This window comes from Camelus ferus, chromosome 5 (assembly GCF_009834535.1).
Source record: "Camelus ferus isolate YT-003-E chromosome 5, BCGSAC_Cfer_1.0, whole genome shotgun sequence".
In the NCBI taxonomy this organism is placed as follows: domain Eukaryota; kingdom Metazoa; phylum Chordata; class Mammalia; order Artiodactyla; family Camelidae; genus Camelus; species Camelus ferus.
Window position 1 is genome coordinate 67,635,465 of NC_045700.1, and position 22,764 is coordinate 67,658,228.

Here is a 22,764-nt window from a genome sequence, read left to right on the forward strand (position 1 = left end):
CTGCAGTCTGCTCTATATTGTATGACTTGCTGTACCTGTTCAAGAGGTGCTTGCTACATTGAGTCCCTTGAAACATCTTTCATTCGGGTTCTTTGGACCTGGTGTCAGTTCCACCTACAATGGACAAAGTCTGTAATTTACAAACTGTGACTGAGAGATCTGTGAGCCCAGGCTGGCTTGGGTATGCTGGCATACGCTCTGAGAAATGCTGTAATTCTAAAAGTGAAGCTGTCAAGTACTATCTGTATCCTGGCTCAACATCCACTTATTCAGCTATTGTAAAATTTTGAATTTATCTAATTCAGTTATTATCTTAAGAGTCTCACCCCATTTCTACACATCAAACCAGTGAAGTTCCAGCAACATACCATTTACTCAGCATACCATTTACTGGCATATGAGACTTTTTTTTTTTTAAAAGATGACTGAAGAGTATTTTTTAAAAGCATCAGAATATACATAATTCAAACCATTCTGACACAACGTTTTCAAAATGGATATAAACATTTTATATGTTTAAAACACCTTCTGTAAACATATGGTATATAAATAAATATACTGCAACTTACAGCCTTTACTATAGTCATTAGTGCACCTTCTAATTGTCTCAGCAAGACGTTTCAGAAGCACTGACTTAGAGTCATCACAAACACTCCCTGGTCTACTTTGCAGCAACAGCGCTCTGTGCTTGTTTCACACTTCTTTTTTTGTTTCCTGGCCTTTCAGTTTCCTCTCCATCTCTTCCTCTCTCCTTCTTGATTTTCTATTTTTAGTTTACTTTGAAAGTCTAGAACACTGGATAATAAAAACTTATTAAGGTGTATGTGTTATAAACGAATCAAGAAGCTTCTACATGAATGCCTAAACAGATTGGAAATTCAGAGGCCTTTTCAATGTAATGAAAGGATCTCATGCATTCACTTAAAAATGTGCACTATCGTTTGTGCTAAGATTGCTAAAAGTCTGGTCACTAAAAAATTGGACCCACAGCAGAATGCCTAGAACAAAACTCCGATTGCATTATGAACTCAGTGTCTCCTGTAAATACTCATAATGAAGGTGAATATAGCTTTTCAGGTGAAAGGTACTGTTTTCAAAGTATCATGATCATGTTATATCAACTTTCATAGATTATAATTTCATTTTTGATGAGGTCTACCAACTCTTACATTTTGTCAAGCCTATTGAGACAATCGTGGAGTTCAAGTATATGTCGAAATGATACAGAGTTCTAAAATTTTATCCAGCATGATATAAATTTATTTTCATAAAAATGTAAAAGTGATTAAAAATGGGCAAGAAAAGCAATGACTTGCTTTTGTGGGATTTTTAAGAGTAATGTTACATTATATCTTTACAAAATAGTTACTATTGCAGAAGACTGATAAATAATAAGCTGGATTATTTTAATACATACTAATATTTTTGTCTTTTTTAGTAAAAAGGAAATCGGTTTAAAATAGTTGGCATAACAGTTGATTTTTTTTTTTCACATTGAAGTTAGTAATTTTTTTTAAGGAAAAATTTTTATTGGTATACAGTGATGGTGAATTTTTCTAGGCGAAGTTCTTCTTTTAATTGTTCATAGACTATCACATTTTTGCGGTTGGATGAAATGTTAGAGTTTGGCTTCTAACAGCTGAGAATTTGCAATAAAGCTATTTACATACCCAGGCAGTATGGTCCTTTTGTCAGAGGTAAGAACCTGGACGACATGACTACTGGTAATGATATTTACAGATCCCCACCCATAGAAAACACTATCAATTTTCAGAAAAATGGGTAGTTGGGAAATCATTCAACACTTGTGTTCCTTAAAAAGCTGTCCCTTTAATCTTCCTTTGAATTCATTAATTATAGATCCACCACATGATTTATAGAAACCAACAGAAATGGAGGTGGGAATTACTCAAGCTAAGAACTCCTACCACACTTCTATTAAGTGGCTTGAATGCTGTTAACTGCTCCGTATCACGAAGAGACTTGGAGATTGAGGATTAAGCACTGTGTTGCTGGAAATTCTAGAACTGTGTATACTTTCCAAAAGTTCATACTTTAGTCATTTTAAAATAGAGGGATTGCCTGTATTACTTAAAATTTCTTTTTTACCCATTACTAAATGGTAGATTGTGCAATTCTGCATCTCTCAGAACGAGTATTCCAAATTTCCTTAGCACACAAGAATCAAATTACTTAAATTATGTCTATTTCATATTCTGAGTGCATGCTTTTGCAATTAGCTATGTCAGGCATTTTTCTTTCATTTAATTTCATCATCATCAAGTAGTATTTCTTAAGGACAAACCTGGCTAATTAATTTTCTAAAGAATAACAGGTATTCTTAAATTCATTCTCTCTATTTAAGAGCCTTTAAATAATCTGCCTGATATATGGCATTTTTCCCTTAGCAAAAACTGCCTTTAAATTTTAATTTTTCACATTATTGTTTCACGGTTTCAATAGAACACATTCCACTTCCACAGTGAGTATATTCAAATAAAAAACGTCATTCAAAATTAGCACAACAGACTCCATGGGATTTTTATTCTTACTACATAGTGTGTTAATATTCTACCTTAGTTTTTAAAAATATCACTATTCTAGTTATATATTTTCTAAAAATGATTCATTTTGAAGATAGAAAAAGAAGAAAAAGAAGCAGTTTAAGTTAGTGTAGTCAATAGATGTAAAAAGGCATTGTCTCTAAAAAATATTCAGTTAACTAGTACATCACAAGCAAAGCAAAAGAAAGCCACTGATCTCAGAATTCAAAATGTTTAACAAATGAGGATGAAATTATCTGAGGTCTTCAAACTGATCATCGAGACTTTTATGTGTGCTTCCTTGGAAAAAGGAAAAGCTCATTTTATGTAGATTTTGGGAAAGAATATTTTTCTCAAGTTTTTTTTCCTGACTGCAACAAAGACAATATGTCATTTCATTTACCAGTAACAACAACACATTCACTTTAAATTCCAATCACAAAAAGGAAATTTTAGAAAAGCATCCTCATGAAATCCTAATTTCATTCCACTCATAGTTCTCGGTTCATGAGAAGTGATCATACATACTTGTGTCTAGCATAATTTGGTTCTGGAAGCAATTACATTACACTTCAGGGGCAAATGCCCAGGAAAAATGACCAAAACTAAAATGAAACCAGGGACTTTTAATGCATGTTATTATTTAAGCAAATCAGCATCAATACTCTAAGTTGCATTTGGCTGCTATGGTCAGTGGTCACTGGCTGTACACTGAAAAGTACAGCTCAGAGAGATGCTTCAGAGGGTCTACAAAGGATTCCGCAGCCTACAGCCACCTTAAATGGCAACTGCTGCTGCCTGACAACAGCAGGGAAGAGTGTCTGGGCTTTGCTTCTTGACTTGCAGGCTGGAATTTAAATATTAAGGTGAGATTAAGCACGTGAATAATCCTGAATAGAGTGAAAATACTGTTAGATTGCTGTTGGAGTAGGTGAGGGTTTCACTTTCAAGAGGGAATTATAGGGTAGCTGGATGCTTTTATTTTCAAAGAGAGACTTACATCTCTATTAGAAGTGACTCAAATAAGAGATGGAATGATAGCAACAACCAGTGAGGAAAGAGGAGGGGAAAAAAAAAAGATGCCCTCAATTATAGTCACAGTCATCCAGCAGTTCTACACCTGGCAAGAAGTAGCCTATCTTTGTTTACACCAGTGGAAGTCCCCAGGAGAACACAGCGCACAGAATCCACAGGAAGAATTTGGTCATACTTTTCAAAGTAGTTTAGTTTTCAAAAATCCACCTTCCCTAAAGGGAAAACACCTTGATAACCAATTAGTGGTATGAAGGGCCGGAGAAAAAGAGTGTGCTCTGGCAGAAAGATGATTTTGTTGATTTCAGGTAAAAAAATCTTGGGCCAGATGCTAAAGTGGATGCTACCCCTGCTTATCTCCCCTCTGCCCCAGGGACAGTGCAGTCTGTTACATGTGTATCTTCTGAACAGGGAAAGGAACAAAGTCTCAAAACAATGTTTCTAAGACCTAATCCTGAATCACAGAACAGGTGGCAGTTTTCTGAGGAGTAACAGTGGATTATTGAAACAGCAAATACTTTTTTCCCTCCCAGTTAATCAGATTCCTTTTGAGCAAAGTTTAGGCCTCTACCCTCTACACGGCAAAAAGTAAACAAGACAAATGGAACTAAACATTCACAAAAAGGCTAAATTCATGATTGATGCCGCTTACGATTTAAGATCAGCTATAAATATGCTGTCCGGTAGTTTTTAATGGTGTGATGGTCTGACTCAGCAGACCAGTGTCAGGAAAGAAATTTACACAAATGGAAAGTGAAATCTTTCTTCAAGAAACAGGACTGTTAGAAACTGCTTAGGTAAGGAGATGCTCACTTATGCAAACGTGGATATACATATTAAACCTGCTCTCCAATATCTGCTTGAGCTTAAGTTATTGCCCATTAAAAAAACTAAGATGTTTGCTTTTAATTTCCAAAACTTCATTTCAGTTTCAATTTTACGTGGAATACATTCTGCAAATAGAGCTGTCATTAGGAATGAGAAGATGTCAAGCTGGTATCCACAAATATGACCAAGATTCATCCTCAAACACAGCACATGTTTAGATGGCTTGGCTAAGGATGACAAGCATGACATAAGACAACTCCAGGGCAACAGCCTCTGATCTCTGGAAATATGAATAGATGAGATCAAAGAGCCTTCATCGCAGGACAGCGCAGCACAGGCTCGGAAGTCAGACTCCCCGAATTCTGATCTTAGCTTAAGCAATTCCTGGCTTTGAGACCATAAGCCAGGCAGTAGCCACTGCAATCTGCAATTCTGCTTTGATAACATGGCATGGTAATAATCCCGTGGAAATGTGAAGAATAAAATTAGAGAATCTGTCTAAAATCTTGACATAGGGTCCACATACATTAAGCACAAAACAGTATCAATGTTAATTGATGTTGTTGTTATTACTATCATTTCCCTTCTGCTCCTCGTTCAGCATTTCTGAGCCAGATTGGAGAGGCTGATAGACTGGATGATTGGCCCCAGTTCTTCAGCCTTCTCTGCATCCAGACCTTTGCCATCACCTCACCATGGGTGGACTGTTTCCCTACCCCTCGGGCTGATCTTGGATTCAGTCATATGACTTGCTTTGGCCACTGGTGTGCGTTGAGGAGTGACAGTGTGCCAGTTTGGAGCCCAGAACTTAAGAGCTTCAGCCACTGCTGCTGGCCCTCTGACACCAACTAGCCTGGCAGTTCAAGTCCTGCTGAAACACGTGGTGCACACTCAGATCTGTAGATCTGTGCTGTGAAAGAGACATGCCAGCCTGAATCAGAGCCTCTCTAGCTGCCCTGAAGAGCCAGGAGGAAAATGAAGGTTTACAGAGGTATATTTCTGAAATTTTGTCATTACTTAATATGCAGCAGAAGCTAACTGATCCAAGGAGTGCATTAGAGAGTTGTCTAGCCACAACACGTTGCTTATAACAGACATTAGCTCAGTGCCTAGGTCTGAAGCACAAGTGGAATGGTAAGTGGGAGGAGACCAAGGCTTCAACAAAACCAGGATCCTAGAACTGGGGGCTCCTGCAAATTCTAACTAGGCCCTCTTGGCTTGTGAGTGGGAGAGGACATGCGTTATTCATATCCAGATTGTTTAAGAATGGCTAATGGCTAATCAAAGTTTATCATGGGCATGGCGCTAGGCACTTTTTCTTTTCTTTTTGTCCTCACAAGAGCACTAGCAGGTAGGCATTATGAATTTTACTCATTTTACACATGAGGAAACTGAGGCATAAAGAGGACAGATAACTTGCCTACATTCACCGAGGGTGAGATGTTAAGGGAGGATTCAAACCCTGGAAATCTCACTGTACATCGTGAGATGATGGTGGTGGTGAGGATAGCTGATGATACGCACAAACATGTTTTCCCCCTCTCTATAACCACATCACCGCTCTAATCACATTGTGTATAGTATTTTATCTAATCCTTCCAACCCTATACATTAGGTATTACTATTAATACTGTGCTAGTTAGAGCACATGGAGGTGGAGTTGCATTCGAACCCAGGCAAATCTAGTTAACCATTATATTAAGTGGACAGCTACGATCACGTTGCCCACCCCAGTGTGAAAGGGCAGAATCACGTTCTTTCCTTTTTATCTGGAAACATGTAAGCTTCTCCAAGTTCAAAGGCAAATACGCATTCCTGGCACCACGGTCATCTTCCATTGGATAAAATGCGATGAATGACCTTCAATTTACGCTACAGTCACTCTCAGACTCCACTGACCTCTCATTCTCACAAGCACAAGAAGTATCAGATTCCTATTTGTTGTCTTGATGTCGACTTGTTTTTAAGTTTGCTTTTTCTGATTATGTATTTTTAGGTTTAACTTTGTTAGGTTACAAATTCGGAGGAATCCTAACCATGATAGAAAGAATTCAAGAAAGAATATTAATCATAATGGGTTGTTAGAACTATCTCCAGGGCATGAAATTAACCACTGAAAGTATGAAAACAAACTGCTGCTCAGATCTGTTCATATGTCCATTTCCAACATCTGGCAGAAAAGCCTCAGTGGTCTCCAGCCTTCAGACACTTTCTCCATCTGGTCCCCAAGCACAACAGCTACATCTCTAAGTATCTTCACACCAATGTGCAAACATCTTTCCTACTCACCTTAAAAGCAGCACCTCCATGGATGATGGACTTGATGAAAATTCCCAAGTCTGTTCCAGTTTCTCGAGATTTGTTCCCCTTCAAGCTCACCCCAAGACCAGCAGAACCAGAATCATTCAGGGGGATCTCAAAGGTGAGCTGCTCAGTTGTCTCCAGGGAGAGTGCACAGCAGTCAGGTTCTCCTTTCTGTTGGGGAAGCACATGTGGAAAGAGTGAAGGGAATATTAATATTTACATGCTCAGAAGGCCAACCACGGATGCAGATGGCAAGATGGGATGACTGGACCTCTAAAAGCTGTAATCCTGCTCTGAGTGGGCAAAGGTTGGTCTTCTCTCTCTGCAGAGGGCCACCACCACATCAACGGAGTGGAAGGGGGCAGTTCTTGGGAATAATATTTGGTGATGGTCAACAGAGAGGATTCTTTGGCAAGGCAGTCATACCATTTGAAACATTCCATATTTGGAAATTCAGCAGAATATTCTCAATAATTAGACATTACTTAGGGACTCTTAGGTACCAGAAAAGATCTTAACTGATAACGTGATCTCAACACCTCCATTTTACAGATGCAGAAGCAGAGATCAGTGCAGAAACATGCTAAAATTTGGGGGAATATTTGGCTTATATCATTTAAAACATATCATTTACCACTGAAGCAATGCTACTGATAAACACTGTCAGTAAGATATAGAGCACTAAAAACAAAATGTTAATTTTAAAGTTAGAGATACGATTTTTAATACACATCACGGAATTAAATTTCATTTTGTCAAAACTCGCACCTTAAGCTTGCTTTTTGGATAGTATAACTCGCTGGCAATTAGTTATTGCACCTAAACAAAACTGATGATGCATAACAAACATTCACATCCTCTTTGACAAATGACACCTAGCCACAAGTATAGCTGTTCTTAAAAAAATATAGAGTATGGTGGCAAAAGGCATAATTAGGGTTCAGGTCTTCAAGGAGAAGCATGCGATTAATCATATCTGGTCCTTCGTGTTTTCAAATACACAGCAGCGGGGAGAGAGGTGCTGCCCACATGACAAACTGTGCAGGTGCCTCTTCTGCATCCTTCCCAAGCTTGCAGAATTGTGAAACTCTGCCCCAGTGTTTAACTGAAAAATCTGAAAATGAGATAGCCCTGGAAACCATCAACTCACTCGAGGTCGGTAGTTCCTTCCTCTCTGTAATTATGTCTAGAGACTCTCATCTTAAGGTCACTTTGAGGGATGCTTATGTAAAATTATGTATTTTAAAAATTACCATGAATGTCTGAATGTCAGTCACAAAATAACAGCTATAAAATCAGAAGTAGCAAATAACCCACAATTAAAACAGGATGAAGAGGTCTGATCATAGCCAGATCCACTGACATGGCATTTTCAACTCCTCCCAAAACAGAGGAAGTCCATGTCTAGCTGTAGAGAAATAGTTCCTTCATTTAATTTCATTGTAAATGAAGTTAGCTGTAAAGGTTTTGACAATGGGTAGTTTCAAAGAAATGAAACTTTATTGCTTAATTTAATAAACCTATTACAGGTTGGCTCTTTAACTTATCATATTATTATCTAAGAAACAAATCCCATTGTTTGATACAAACTAGCTGTCTTTTTTTTTTCCCCATTGGAATGCCAGAGTTAAATACTAAATATAAATTATTAGCCTTCATTTTTGCCTTCCAAAATGTCCAGTTTAGAATCTATAACATTTCAAAATCATTTATGTTTCCAGGCCTCTCTGAGATTGGGTTAATTTCAGACTAATCAGGTTCCACTGAATTAAAGTGTAAATTTAAAAAAAAAAAGGCTATTTTCACTAGAAGTTTGTGAACACTATTTTAGAGAAGAACTAGAAAGCTTCTCTGGCTTTTTATCTACCAGAGACAAAGCAACACAAAGACAAGTTTTGCTGGAGTAATACCTTCAAACCACTTTATTCCATAGTCAGTTTTCTTTTGTCAATTGAGTTTAATTCCCAGTAAGACTGAGAACAACTATTTGCACAAACCCCTTTCATTTATTACGTAAGTGGTAAAAACAAAATTGACACTAGGTGATACTATGGTTCTCTCTTCTTTGGAAACTTAATTTACCCTTTTTAAGTCCCTGATATCTGAGAGCTGAAAATATAACAAAAGTAAACCAGTGGCTAACAATGTTTGCACGGTTCACAGCAATCCTGTGAGGTTTATTATGATGCCCACTTTACAGATGGGGAAACTGAGGTATGCAACAGGCAAGTACCATGCTTACAGTCCATAAGGTTTATCGATGTTGGAGCTTTGTGAAGCCCAGACAGTGTGGCTCCTGTGACAGACACTTAACTGCTATACTACTCTTCAACTTCTGAGGGTCGCTGTGACTCGACCTAGCCACTAGAAATTCCAAGACAGATTCCTGTCTTGGAGTCTGACAGTAAGACATCATTCAATTTCACATTCTCCACCCAACTATACTGATGTTTTACATCTTTCTTATGAAGTTATAATTAGTGGTATCTAAGAATAGCAAACTTCCCAATGGCGAAGGAAGCCATTACTGTAGTTAACACAGCCATTTCCTCTGTTAGAAATAAATGTCCCTTTACCTAACGTGCAAAAAAAAAAAAAAAAAAAAAAAAAAAAATCAATAGGCTGAATGCTTCCTCCTGATAACTTTGGTTTGAACTAGCAACTCTGAAAACTAAACTCAAACCTTGCCATACTGCATTGTGAAGCAGGGAAAATGCCCCAAATGCAGGACCTTAGTGAGAGCATGAGCCCAAAGGCAGCGGCACATCCAGACCTTGGGCCCTCCCGGGCTTCCTGTCTTTTAGACAAGACCCCTTCCCTCACTTCGTCAGGAGTCTCCCTGGCTTTTTCCACCCACAGGTAATTGGGGTGGGGGGTTGGATCCAAAAAGGCTGACATGGTAAGGGAAATCATGTGAATTTCATTAATTTATTTTCTGTCTCTTCATTATTTCTTATTCTTTGCCACTAGAGGCCATGTCTGTAAATACCAAGTCCTTAAGGTTCCAAGAGCCAGGTCCAGAATGGATGTCCAGATGCCTCGACTACATGTGCCCAGGTCTAATGCCCTAGCACCTGCCCAGGGCCACCCACACAGGATCTTCAACTTGGGCTTTCTTGACCTCAGCATGGCTGACATCTGTGGCCTGATAATTCCTTGCTATGGCAGCTGTCCTGTGCATTGTAGGACATTATGATCTAGCAGAATCCTTGGCTACTATCCACTAGTACTTCCCTCCCCAGTTGTGACAACCAAAAATGCCCTTAGACGATGCCAAATACCCGCTGGGGTCAAAATCACCTTTGAGTGAACACCACTGCCCTGAATCAACAATTGCAAATGCAGCTAAGTTCAAGACAGCCAGGGTTCAGAGAGGCATTTGGGACCTCAGTGCTATCTGGTGGTAAGTTCCCAAGTAGCAGTAAAAGCCCCTGCAGCTGACTGGGTCTCAGGCTCACAGGTTCATGACTGACCCCTGAGATGGTCAAAATGAACCAAGGAAGTCTGCACTTAGTTATCTCCCTGGCTATATGGCGGCTAATTTTCCAGGGCAGAAACATGAACTTTGTGGGAAGAACAGAGTATAAAAGTGATGAATATTAAATCATTGCTCTACATACAAAATGCTGCCTTTTACTCATAAAGAACCCAGCAGAAAAATGCAGCCCACCAAGCTGTGTTCGTTAGGTTCGTTATGCTTAACTATATACTGTTTTTGTACTTTTTATTAAGAGTCATAGAATTATATAAGATAGTACTGACACAAAGACTTTTAATCATGAAAATATAGCACAATATTAAATAAAGCTTATATACAGTGCATTTCAATATGTAACATATACTCTATACACATATTCAGACACCTACTCATCTGCCTGCCCGCCCTCCAACCGTTCCATCCACCTGCATAGAAAACACTCGGTGACCTACCTCCACTGCAATATGAACCATCATTTTCTTCTTTATAATTTTTTCCCCAAATATTTCTCAATCATTATGAAAAAATGTTTTTAAAAGGAATTTATGAAGATTTAAGAACCATGTGCTGTGTTACTGTACTGCCAAGTGCAGTGACAGTAAACACATCTCTATAACACACATGCACGTTTACACACACAGTAGGTACACACAAGCACAAACATGTATTCTAATACCATGTATATTAGATACAGTATTTATATACCCTACAGTAATATTTATTCTTTAGAACTACACACAGTATATATAATACGTACATGTTTTGTAAATACGGGTGCATGTGAGTGTACACACTAGCTCCTCTTACAGTCACCAGTGACCTTCATGTTCGCAAATCCGGTGGTCAGTTCATCCTCAGCTTTCATCTTACTTGATCTCCAGTAGCATTAGACCCACTTTATCAAGCTCTGCTCCTGAAACACCTTCTTCCCGCCATGCTGGGACACTTCTTTTCGGTGTTCAACTACTTCGCTCTCTACTCCTTTCCAAGACCCTTTGCCCATTCTTCTCATCTCACCAATCCCAGGACACCAGTGTCCTAAGAATCAACTATCTGGCCTTTTCCCTTCTCTCCCATCCTCACTTTCTAAGTTACCGCATCTAACGTCTGCCCCCAGTCCTCGGCATCACCTCTTCCCTCTGCTGGGTGTGCTCCCCCCTCACACCCCTGCAGGCCTCCTTCCCTCACTACCCCCAGTTCTCTGTTCAAATGTCAGCTTTTCATTCCCTCACTACCCCCAGTTCTCTGTTCAAATGTCAGCTTTTCAGTGAGGATGTCCCTGGCCAGTTTAAAGTTGTTGTAAGCCCTGCCCAGTCCCGCCCTACCCATGTCCGTTGCCCTGACCTGCCTTTTCTCCACTGCATTTGTCTTATACTGTCTAGTTGCTTGCTTACTTTTTAAAAATAGCCTTTTGAATGCAAAAACTTTTATATTGTTCTTCTTTTTTTTCCATCAATGTATCACTGTTACTTAAAACAGTGCCAAACTCAAAAATAGGCACTGGATAAATATTTGTTGAATAAATAAATTAATACATATGAGTAAGTGTCCAATAGGAAATGCCATCTATCTGTATACACGTGTATCTGTGAATGTGTATTTGTGTGACTGTATATACATATATATATGCAAATGAATAAATTGTTGGCACCACATTTGGTTCCTACTGTTCTAGATTTCATTAATTTAAATGCTTATACAAATTATTTTTCACATTAAAAATAATTATAAAAAGCATAAAGCATCACAGTTATAAGAAACCTTAAAAGTAACCTGGTCTAACCTCCCTTTTCATATCATGTTTCCTCCTCCCAGGAGAGATGACAACCCAGCTCAGCTTCAAACCACAGATTCTCAATGAAGGCACCAAGACGTGTCATAGCTACCAATCTGTGATGGACACTAGACTGTTCATGACTTAAAATTACATCATGTACTTCAAATCGTAAGTGAACACTGCAGACAGCAATCTTCATGGTATATTTCATCAAGTTTGGGAAGCACTGTGGTCAAGTACCCGAAGCTGCATTATTTATCTACCTAGCACGTCTTCCTTTCTATCCATCCATGCATGTACATATACGTGTGCACATACACATATATAACTGAAAGTCTCCTAAGATACCTATCCAGAGGGCAACACATTCTAATATTTTCTGTGCTATTTCATTTTTTTAAATTTGCCACAACCCACAACATTGATTTCATAATCCAAAAATGAATCACTGTTTTTAATTTGGAAAACACTGCAATGATTTTATATATATATATAAAATATATATAAAACATATATATATGTATATATAAAACATATATATGTGTATATATAAAACATGTATATAAATATACACACACACATATATATACACACATATACACATACATACTATTTTTATTAAATAAAAAAAGAAATGAAGTGCAAAACCAAATGATGAGTAAAATGTTAACTGCCTTTTCCTTCCTCATTTCTATAAGCCATTTTAATGCTTTATCCCATCCATCCATAACCTTAACCTTTTGTTCTCATTTATGCAAACTTTCTTCAAGTTCTTACAGATGTTTTTTCTGTTATTATCCTGATTATATATATTTCCCTTTCTCCTTCCCATTCAGTTATTTCCTTTTCTAATTCTCCATTCTCTTATTTTTTTCCCCTGTAATACTATTTCTGTTTCTAAGCATAATGAATACCCTCTCACAGTTGGAATTCAGATGAGACTGACCCATTGTGGCCTGAGTGACGAGAGTCAATCTTTGGGGCTGGGGTGGGGTGGTACAGACAGCTCAGTGATAGAGCACATGCTTAGCACGCACAAGGTCCTGGGTTCAACCCCCAGCACTTCCATTTAAAAAAAACAAAAGAGCCTATCATCAAATTTTTGCAAACAAACCAGAGTGATTCAACAATTTTTTTAATCAAGTATCTACTACTTGTCACGTAAAATGGCCAATCTACATGGAACATAATTGTCAAAAAAGTTTATTGAACAACATGGGAGGGCCTTTCTGCTGCATTCACAGTATAACCCGACAGGAAGGAACAGAGTTTAAGAACAGGTAAGAGGAAACAGAGGAATCTACATAGTCGGACCTTGCCAGAAACATAACCATTTTTATCAAACAAATATTGAAAGTAATTACTTGGCAGGAGAGAAGGAAAGAGAGGCAGGAGGATGGATGGCTAGGGGGGGCGTCTATATTATTAGATTAAGAGTGTTCCAAATGGGGCCATCTCTGAGATCACAAATGTTCTTGTATTGCAAAGCAGTGCTTGATTCACGCATGCAAGTGGTAATAACCCAGCTTTTCAAGGCCCGGGGGAATCACCAGTCTGCAGGGCCAATGTTCAATTTCCCAGAAGCCCAGGTCAGACCTGAAAGCATCCATGCTGAACCTTTTATGGCCCTCATTTCATTAAATGCAGTGCTCTTGGCTCAGCACAAGCAGGCTCTGGATGTCTTTGCCTCGCCTCCCAAATGTGTAATTAGTCTGTGTTGTGAGCAGCTTACTTTATGCAAGAGTTATGTTTCACATGCAATTATTTTGTCAATTACCAAAACTCCAACAAAAGGGCTTTAAGGAAAAAAAAAGAATATTTTTAATACTTTTTTTTTTAATATAGAAAGCAAAAGCAATACCTGGCAATTCTGCTAGGATATTTTATAATAAGCTTAAGCACTGTAAGCTGTTGCTTTAAAAATTCTAAGAAATTTAAGGTGATGAAACTTTTGTTACAGCTAAATAAATTTTCACAACAATGAAAAGACAAGACACCTGTAAAACACTTAATTTTCTGAAATTTTTTAATCTTCTGAAAAAGCATGAGAAGCTATTATAAGCATGAAAGATTTTTGGCCAATTGGATTATATAAAGTTCAAAATGTGAATATCATCCTTGAGTGGGGATCAGAGACTCACTCCACCAGCTGGGAGGCATTTTATTTTAGACTGCACTTTTCAGAGAGTCAAGAAAAGATGACGAGGAGCTGGCACATGCCAAGGTAAGTGGTGACCTAAAGATGGTCATCATAATGAGCATTAAAGGACTTGCCCTTCAGTGCCGCTGAATCAGAAGGACTCTTGGTGATTTACGAGTAGACAGCTTATCTTTTAACGTCTTTTGCCCTCTGGACAATACAGACAAGTCATCAAAAAGAATCAGAGATCACTGTGCAGATAGGTTTTTAAAAATTCTGAATTATACACTGTTGACAGTTAACCCCAAACTCACTATTATGTATCAATGATATAGAAAAGGAGAATATAAGTTAATGTTGTAGTCAGTCGGGGGAAAGCTTCATAGAACTGTATGTAAGCAACACTGCCATTTACTTCTAATGAAGGAAAAATTTTAAATGATGTTGTTATGGTTAGCTCAATAATCAGTATTTTAAACATATGTCCTTATGGGACCTGTTGAGGTACACATTCATTCATTTAAAAGTAATTATTAACCAAAGACCTGAAAGAAGAAAATTCTATAAAATGTTTGTAATTGAGACACTTTTTCATGTTTTTTGAAATCCATTCCCCAGAAAAGGGACAGAAGGGGGAAACTACTGAGAGCAAAAGCTGATCTCTGACTGAACTTATCAAAATACAATTTTCTTTAAGTAAAGGATTAATCTAATACCAGAAAACAAATGTCAAAAAATGACCATTCTTTTACTGCCTGTTCAATATAAAAGTACCTTAATGTAATACTAAATCAGAGATTAAAACTAACAAAAGTAAAGTAAGTCAGAGTTAAGATTCCTATAGCAACCTTTTCCCCCTCTTACTTACAGTAAATACACTTGAAAGATCAGCAAATTCAACAGTTGAAGGACATTGGGAATTTTTTTTTCCTTTTCAGATAAAGATTAAAGAAGTGAATATAGTGTTTTGTGTCATGGAAAGTAATGTAAATTATTATTTTATAATTCAGACAGTATGTGTTCATATAAAACTAGAACCTCCTTTGTTAATATCAAGGAACAACAGGTCTTTTTGTTTTGTGTTTACTCCATCCTGTTAAAAGTAGATTCAGGAAATCTGAGTAAAAATGTCTTTGAGTATTTTATAGGCAGTAATTCAGTAGGTAAATATAAGAATATACTCTCTTATATAAGATTCAAGAACAATATGACTGCAATAATCCAACAATCTGAAAAGGAAGCACAGTGGGCCTGACTGGAGGAGGAGCAGACCCATTTGAGAAGCTGGTTCTTAGGTCAAACACTTCTAATGCCTTTGCCGTCACAGATATTTTGTATGTCAGGCCACTTGCACTGAATGCCTTTAAAAGACAACAAGATCATAAAGAACAAAAACAAAACATAAATAAAAACACACAGCACTTCCAGAAGTGAGCACCAGGCCATGGTGTTGTGGTACTTGTTCCACCCACAGCCCAGTGGGCCACCACTCAGGAAGGGGGTGGCACTGGCTGAACTGGAGGTGCCCCTGACCCCACGACAGTCAGTCCGCAGGCTGTGAGGGCTTCCTGAGGAAGTCTGGCCCGAGGCCATGCCCAATTAGGGCTGGCTTCAGGAGCCAAGAAACTGAGCCCTTCTAAGACTTGGATCATCCTAAGGTCTAATACACAGGGCACAGGCAATGCATGTGAGGGGAAAATGAGGGTTTCCATGATGAAAAATTCTAGGGAGAAGGTTTATATTAGGACTGCTCAGTGTCCTTAAAAGTTAGTATATATATTCCCTACTTTACTTGACCGTAGAACACATCTTTGCATGAAGCATATGATAGGAAAGTGTTCCCTAGCATACACTTAAGGAAACATTGCGTTAGAGAACACAAAGAAGGTTATGAAAGGAATGGAGCAGAGATCAGAGAAGGCTCCAGAGAGAAATCTTGCAGGTTAGGAACGAGGCCCTAAAGATGCCACACAACCTCACAGTTAAACTTTCCAGTTTCATTATTTCTGCATCACCCTTCTGTGCACATGTCATACGACACAGTTACCATCAACAACCAAGAACAATGGAAGGAAAGTCTCACGCCAGGCTTCAAAAGATGCAGAATAGCAAGTCTATTCTGAAGCTTTTAGAAGGAGGGAGTCCTTACTCCTCACAGGAGAATCAATGACATTTAGTTTGCTTGTGAGAAACTTTAAAAAAAAAATTAAATTTGTTTTGGATTGGGAGATTTCTGAAGATAGTTTAAAGACAATGAATTACAGGTTGTTTTCACTGGGCCCTTAGGAAACGTGCGGTCACAGACTAAATTCTGAAATAATTAGAGTAAAAATTTAAGAATGTTCTATATAATACCCTCCATTCTAAGTATATGTGCTATTGTTTAGGGTACAAACTCTTTTAGTAAAGACATTATAGCTCTCTTCCCAACTCAAGAATTCTAAAGGCAGGGATTACATCTCGGGTATCTGCATTCTCCCTAAGGGACCCAGTCAATGTTCTTTCACTTTAAGGCACAGAGACTCATGTTTATTAAATATAATATATAATATTACATATTATAGTAACAGTACTACCACAGCCTCCAGGAAGTAACACCATCTGGGGGAGGCAGAGTTTGTTTGCTGGTTAAGGCTTATAAGAAAATTACATTATAAAAATATAATCATCTTAACTCTTCCCTTTTCTCTGATGCCTGAGTGGCATCTGATGAGACTCCAGCTGGAAACCAATCCCTTTGAGTTTACTATTGATGATAAATAACACTAAATTCCAAGTAGAGATTGAGAAATCTCAGTGGGTAATGACCACTTAAAATTCACAGTACATGTTTACTACTGTAATGAGAAGGTTCTTACCATACATCTAACATGCCATTGGTAGACAGACATATCATTTGCTTTTATCTTAATAATTAAATCAATTACTGTGTTAAAATTAATTTTCAGACAAAAATGACTATAAAATAAGAAGTCATTTAAGCTCTGTAGCATATGAAACCCATTAGATTTGAAACGTGGATATATCTTCCTATCGTCACTACTATAAACAAATTGAAGAGAAAGGGGGGGGAAATCGACCCAGAGTTAATTAATGGGGAAAAGTGACTGAATGTGTCGGTCAGCTGTTGCCCCCAAATACTGCATAACAAATCACCCCAAAACTGTGATATGAACAATAAGGCATTTATGCCTGGCTCACACATCTCAAGTTGATTGGGGTCCAGCTAATCTAGGCTGGGTTCAGGCAGGCTGGCCTCCAAGCTGTGGATTAGGTGTGTATCTGCTCCAAGCAACTTTCAACCTCTTTAGACCACCAGGTATCTGAAACACATTCCTCATATGATTAAAGGCAGAAATGCACAAATGAAAGTACATTTAAAACCTTTGCCCACAAAACATCTACTAACATCTCACTGGCCAAATGAATTCACATGGCCAAGTCTACAGGCTAAGGTTGGAAGATATATATACATATATATATATGAAGAGAGAGAAAGATATGGGAAATATCAAGGGTTAATGATATATCATAGGGTTTATATTTCTCTTAATCATGTCTTTCTCTTCTTTTGGTATCACATTTTCCATTTGACACATGTATACATCATCTGCTGTCATCTGAATACTGTGTCCCCCAATATTCGTATGTTGAAATCCTAATCCCCAAAGTGATAGTTTTAAGAGGTGGGGCTTTGGGAGGTGATTAGATCATGAGGATGGCATCCTCATGAGCGGGATTGGTGCCTTTATAAAACAGACCCCACAGAGCTCCCTAGCCCCTCCGCCATATAAGATACAATAAGAAGTCTGCGACCCAGAAGAGGGCCCTCACTTGACATGCCAGCACCCTGATCTTGGACCCAGGTTCCAGAACTGTGAGAAATAAGTTCCTGCTATTTATAAGCCAGTGTGTGGTATTGTCGTAACAGCCATGACAGACTAAGACACCATCCTATAGTCGTCTTACAGTCTGAACTTCAGAGTGGCTTCCGGGTCTGTGAGGTCTCCCCAAAGCACAGGAAGTAGGCAGCCTAGATAGGGGAAGATTCCTTCCCTTACATCCCTGCACTGTTTCTTCCAGGCTCTTAAGAGGGACTGTTCAGACGGTCCCAGAGCCCTAAATAACTTGGCTGGGCTAATGAATATATTGCCTTTCACTTTATTTTTCTTCAGTATTCATCTTTCAAATGTTCCTCTCCTTTGCTGTTATGTATATAAGAAAGCAGGACAAGGGTAAGGGAGCAATTACTATAGCCTCAATTCCTGTAAAATCAGTGTGTAATTACAACAAGTTTCAAAGTTCAGCACACTTCTAATCAATAGATGCAGGTTTAGCAGGACTTCTTTCTTCCCTGAACTAAAGGCTTTTCATTTTCCAACAAAGTCAGGTGTGCTTCAAAGACTAAACAAAGACTATCTCCGTTTAGCTCATGCCTAATAAATTATTATTTTTTATGTTAACCCATCACAGGTCCATTTTTACTTGCTGATACTCGAAAAAGAAAGGCTCATCTAAGCATAATGAGTGAATGAATCTTTTCAGTCAAGCATTTTTCTGACGGTACAGACCTACACTTATTATACTTGATGAAATCATAATAAGGAAAAATACTTCGTGTATTATATGTATGTTTGTATATATACATGTGTGTGTGTGTATATGTATATACACTTGAGATATATCTCAAGTGCAAAAATTATTTTAACCTCAAAAGAACTTTTACGGTGGTAAAATGAAGTCAAAGACTCTTTAGTTTCCAAACACTCAGACTTTGTGTCTAAGCATGTAAGCCACCTCTTCCTTCTCTGATTTTGTCAGTGGGAAAGCAATTTGCTCTGCTCTCAGTTCCCATTTTCTGTCTTTTTCCCATTCTTAAGATCCTCATCACTTTCTGTTTTTATAATTATTTGCTGGTGTGTCTGTCTTAACTCTAACATTGTGATCTCATCAAAGACAGGAATTATGTTTAATTCAATTTTGAATCTAGTTTAGCACCCAATATAATGCATATGTATAAAAATATTTGTTACAGGATGATTCCATAAATTATCCTGTTGACACTCCCCTACCATAATGCCTTTCTTGAAATAATGCCATTAAAAGGCCAAAAAAAAGTGACAGTTATGTCTTGCATGTTATCTATAAAAGCATAGTTTTAGCACTTCTAAACTTTCTAACACATTTGTTAGATGAAATTGAAGTTAATTAATTAAATGTTACAAGGAGCTTCTCTTTTATGGATGTGATTCTCTCTACCTAAAAATCATTCTCTCCCTTCTTCCCACATTGACCCCCACTGGCAAACTCTTACATACCCATCAAAGCCCATCTCGACTGTCCCCTTGTCTCTGTGGCTGGGCCCTCACCTGGGTCTATATTCATAATTAAATTATAACACTAATCACATTATATAATGGCTATTTGTTATACAAATCTTTAAGGACTTCAAGGGCAACGAGGACCACTCCACTTGTATTTATGCCGCTAGCACTATCCCAATGCACACCCGAGAGTAACTGTATAGTAAATATTTAAAGAGCACTGCTGACAAGTGCTGTAGCAGTTAGTTCTCCCATTGTAGCTCAAATGGGCCACATTTTCATTAATATTAAAAATTAGTTTAAAAACTGCTAATTAAGTTCCCAAACGTTGCAATATAGACTGTCATCACCACCGTCACCATCATCAAATGGGAGTTTGGGATATCAGGTAGTGTATCTGGGATACCTCCACCGACAGAGCAATTCCTCTTTCTCATTTCGGTAACAGTGCTAAGCTTACTCATGACCTGTATGTACTTTGATGCCTATGAAGGGCTGAGCTCTGCAAGAAAATAGCTTGCAAATGTTTCTAAGAACTCACATTTATTTTGGCTCATCTGATCACCATATCCGCTCTTGAGTTTTGATATGGGGTGGAGTAAACCTGTCACTCACTTCTACTTTATTATGACAGCTGGTACTATTTGGCAACTACCCTGTTCAAATTAACCCTAAAAAAGCAATTTTTCACTTTTAAAACTAAAATTCACTTACTGAGCGAATTCATTTGTTCTAAATAAAACTGAAAAGCAAATAAACTAAAAGTTGCTTTGAGAATTTTTTTAAAACTAAATTCAGCATTATGTGTAACACTTAATACAACACTCGATATATTTGCTATCTCCCTGCCTTTGTCCTTTCAAATCCATTGTCTATTGGGCATGGATAATCCAGAATATTTTTTATACTGTATCTGACCTGAAAGAAGACTCAAAGTCATCATTCAAATATGTTAATGACTAGCAAAACAGACACCCGACCGATTATTTTCCTGTTAAGCAGTTCTTGATCCCAGACTTTGTCTCTGTGAATGCAGAGTTCATCTCATTGTTTTAGCCACGTCAAAAGCAGGGCATTGGCTAAACAAATACGTGTGATTTATAAAGATGGCCATATTTCAGCGATATGTCTAGTTTTTAATGGGGACTGTATGTTCAGATGCCTCAACTTATTTTTTCTGTTACGTTGTAGAATGAAAACCTAACCTACTAAAACAGCTGAGAGACATGATCAAAGAATCAAAAAAAATTTTATAATTACGAGTAAGTGCAAAACATTTACTAACAACTCAACTCAATAGATATATATCAATGTTAACCATTGTTTGGCATCAGACTCTGTACTCTGCCCAGATCTCTAACTTCTAACAAAAGTATCTCTTCTTGTAGAAAATTCAGCTGCACCTTCCTAAGAAACTTTAATAATGTTCTAAGAACACTGTGCATGAACAAAAACTGACTTTTCCCCTCTTTGCATTCTATTAGGATGACCTCCCACTTTCTCTTAAAGAGAAACAGATTTGGGAACTTGGAAAAAAATGGAATGGTCCGCCTTTCACTTTCTTCACTCTGGTCTATGGTAATTGATGTCCACTCAATAGCACGCTCAATCATCTATCTCCCCCGGGACAGTACTTTCAATTAAACCTTTTACTTCATCCCGGAGTGCCTGTTCTCATTGACCTCGGCACTTTTCGTCTGTGGACGGATGATAATCTGGTGCACATCTCCTCCAGGCAGAATGGCCTTCCAAGTCCTTATTGTTCTCATACCAGAAGAGAAGTGAAAAACAAAATTAGCTCCTGCAGAAGGCAGGAAGGAAACTGCATTTGTTTCACACAGCAAGAGGCCTTTCGCTACCTGCCCAATGGCCTTGACCACCACCCTGCCTTGGCCTCGCAATGTGCCGGCTGCCCTTGGCTGGCTGCTCCTGTCTGATAAGATGTGCCAAGTCCCTTGAGAGCTACTGAGAGCTGAGGGTGAGAGGCAACGCAATCTTCGGGTTACATGTTCAAAGGTTTGTGAAGGAAGTAAGGCATTTATATGTCATCGGTATTCTTTTCTGCAAGAAACCCTACAGGTTAAAGAGGAACCTCTGAACTTCTATCTGACTGCAAAGACTGGGCTTTTAAAAAATAAGCTTCTGACTTGTTTGTGGGTATTTTGTTTCATACTTTCTTTCCGACTAGGATGCACGTGATTTGCTTCCTATTTCAGTCGTACACAAATTATAGTGGCATGTTATTAACTTAGCCACCATGAAAAATTACACATATATATAATTTTTTACAATCGTACTCAGTTTTGCAGCTGAAGACAAGGCTCGATCTAGTGCATTTCTAACTCTTTACAATACGGGGAATAAGTCACTGTTATGTATGTCCTGGGACGTGAACAAGTTCAACAGCCTTCATCTTTGTTTAATTTTCTTGCATGCCTACATAGCACATAAAATCATCAAGTTAATAATTACATTAATATTTATTTCTATAATGTATTTACCACCTGTCTAGTACCCAAGAGGATTGAGGTGGCTTGCATTAATAATTACATTGAAAATATCTGCCAAGTTTTCAACAAGTTGCGAGTGTTGACACAGTCATATTTTTCCAACAGAAGAATACAGAACACAGAGATTTTTTTTATTGCATTAAGGATGGCCAAAACATTAATGAATAATGTTTGTGATTCATTTTCTTCTCTTTATGTGTAATCGAAGTAAGCTTTAAATAAACTGTGACTGCGGATCCAGATAAGGCAATTTCTAGTTAGAAAATAGGTTGTATGCTCTAAGTTTGTTTGTAAACTTGGTTCCCACAGCTTGAATTTTTTTTTTTCCCTCGAAAGAAATACTGGTAAATTCTGCCGAGGTTGGTTTCAACTAGCCAACCTACTTTGTTCATTTCTCAGTATCTCCAAAACGTAACAGTATACAGTAATTTCCATTCTAGTGCATAGGCAATACTTCAGAATGTTCTATGGGAAAATACAGCTGAATTTCCAATTTAGGAGAGAAAGAACACATTTCCTTCTGAGCTGGCTGGGGGAGTGAGTCTCCTATGGCACCCACAGCTGTGGGAGAGCCCTGGAAGAAGGCCTCCGTCTGTGTCTGCTAACTGCTGTGTCAACAAGCACCGCAACGGCAGGGAGTCGAAAAGGTGGCCAGGAGAAAGATATCTGTTGGCAATTTGTTAGCTCTACGTTTACTTAGGAGAAGGCATCCTTTAGGTCAAATGTTCCCAAGGCATTCTGAACTGTGGAACAAGCAAACAGAGGCAGACTCCTGCTGCCCATTTATATACACAGATCATTCATAATCAGGCGCTAGCTGTACAGAGC

General features: G+C 38.2%; 1 protein-coding gene across 1 annotated transcript in view; it reads right to left on the reverse strand.

The window, feature by feature from the left end:
* PARD3B (par-3 family cell polarity regulator beta) overlaps nucleotides 1-22,764 on the reverse strand; it is a 923,861-nt gene that overhangs the window by 398,859 nt on the left and 502,238 nt on the right. Inside the window, 1 exon segment of the mRNA XM_032480017.1 lies at nucleotides 6,693-6,878. Coding sequence (XP_032335908.1) covers nucleotides 6,693-6,878 — 186 coding nt within the window.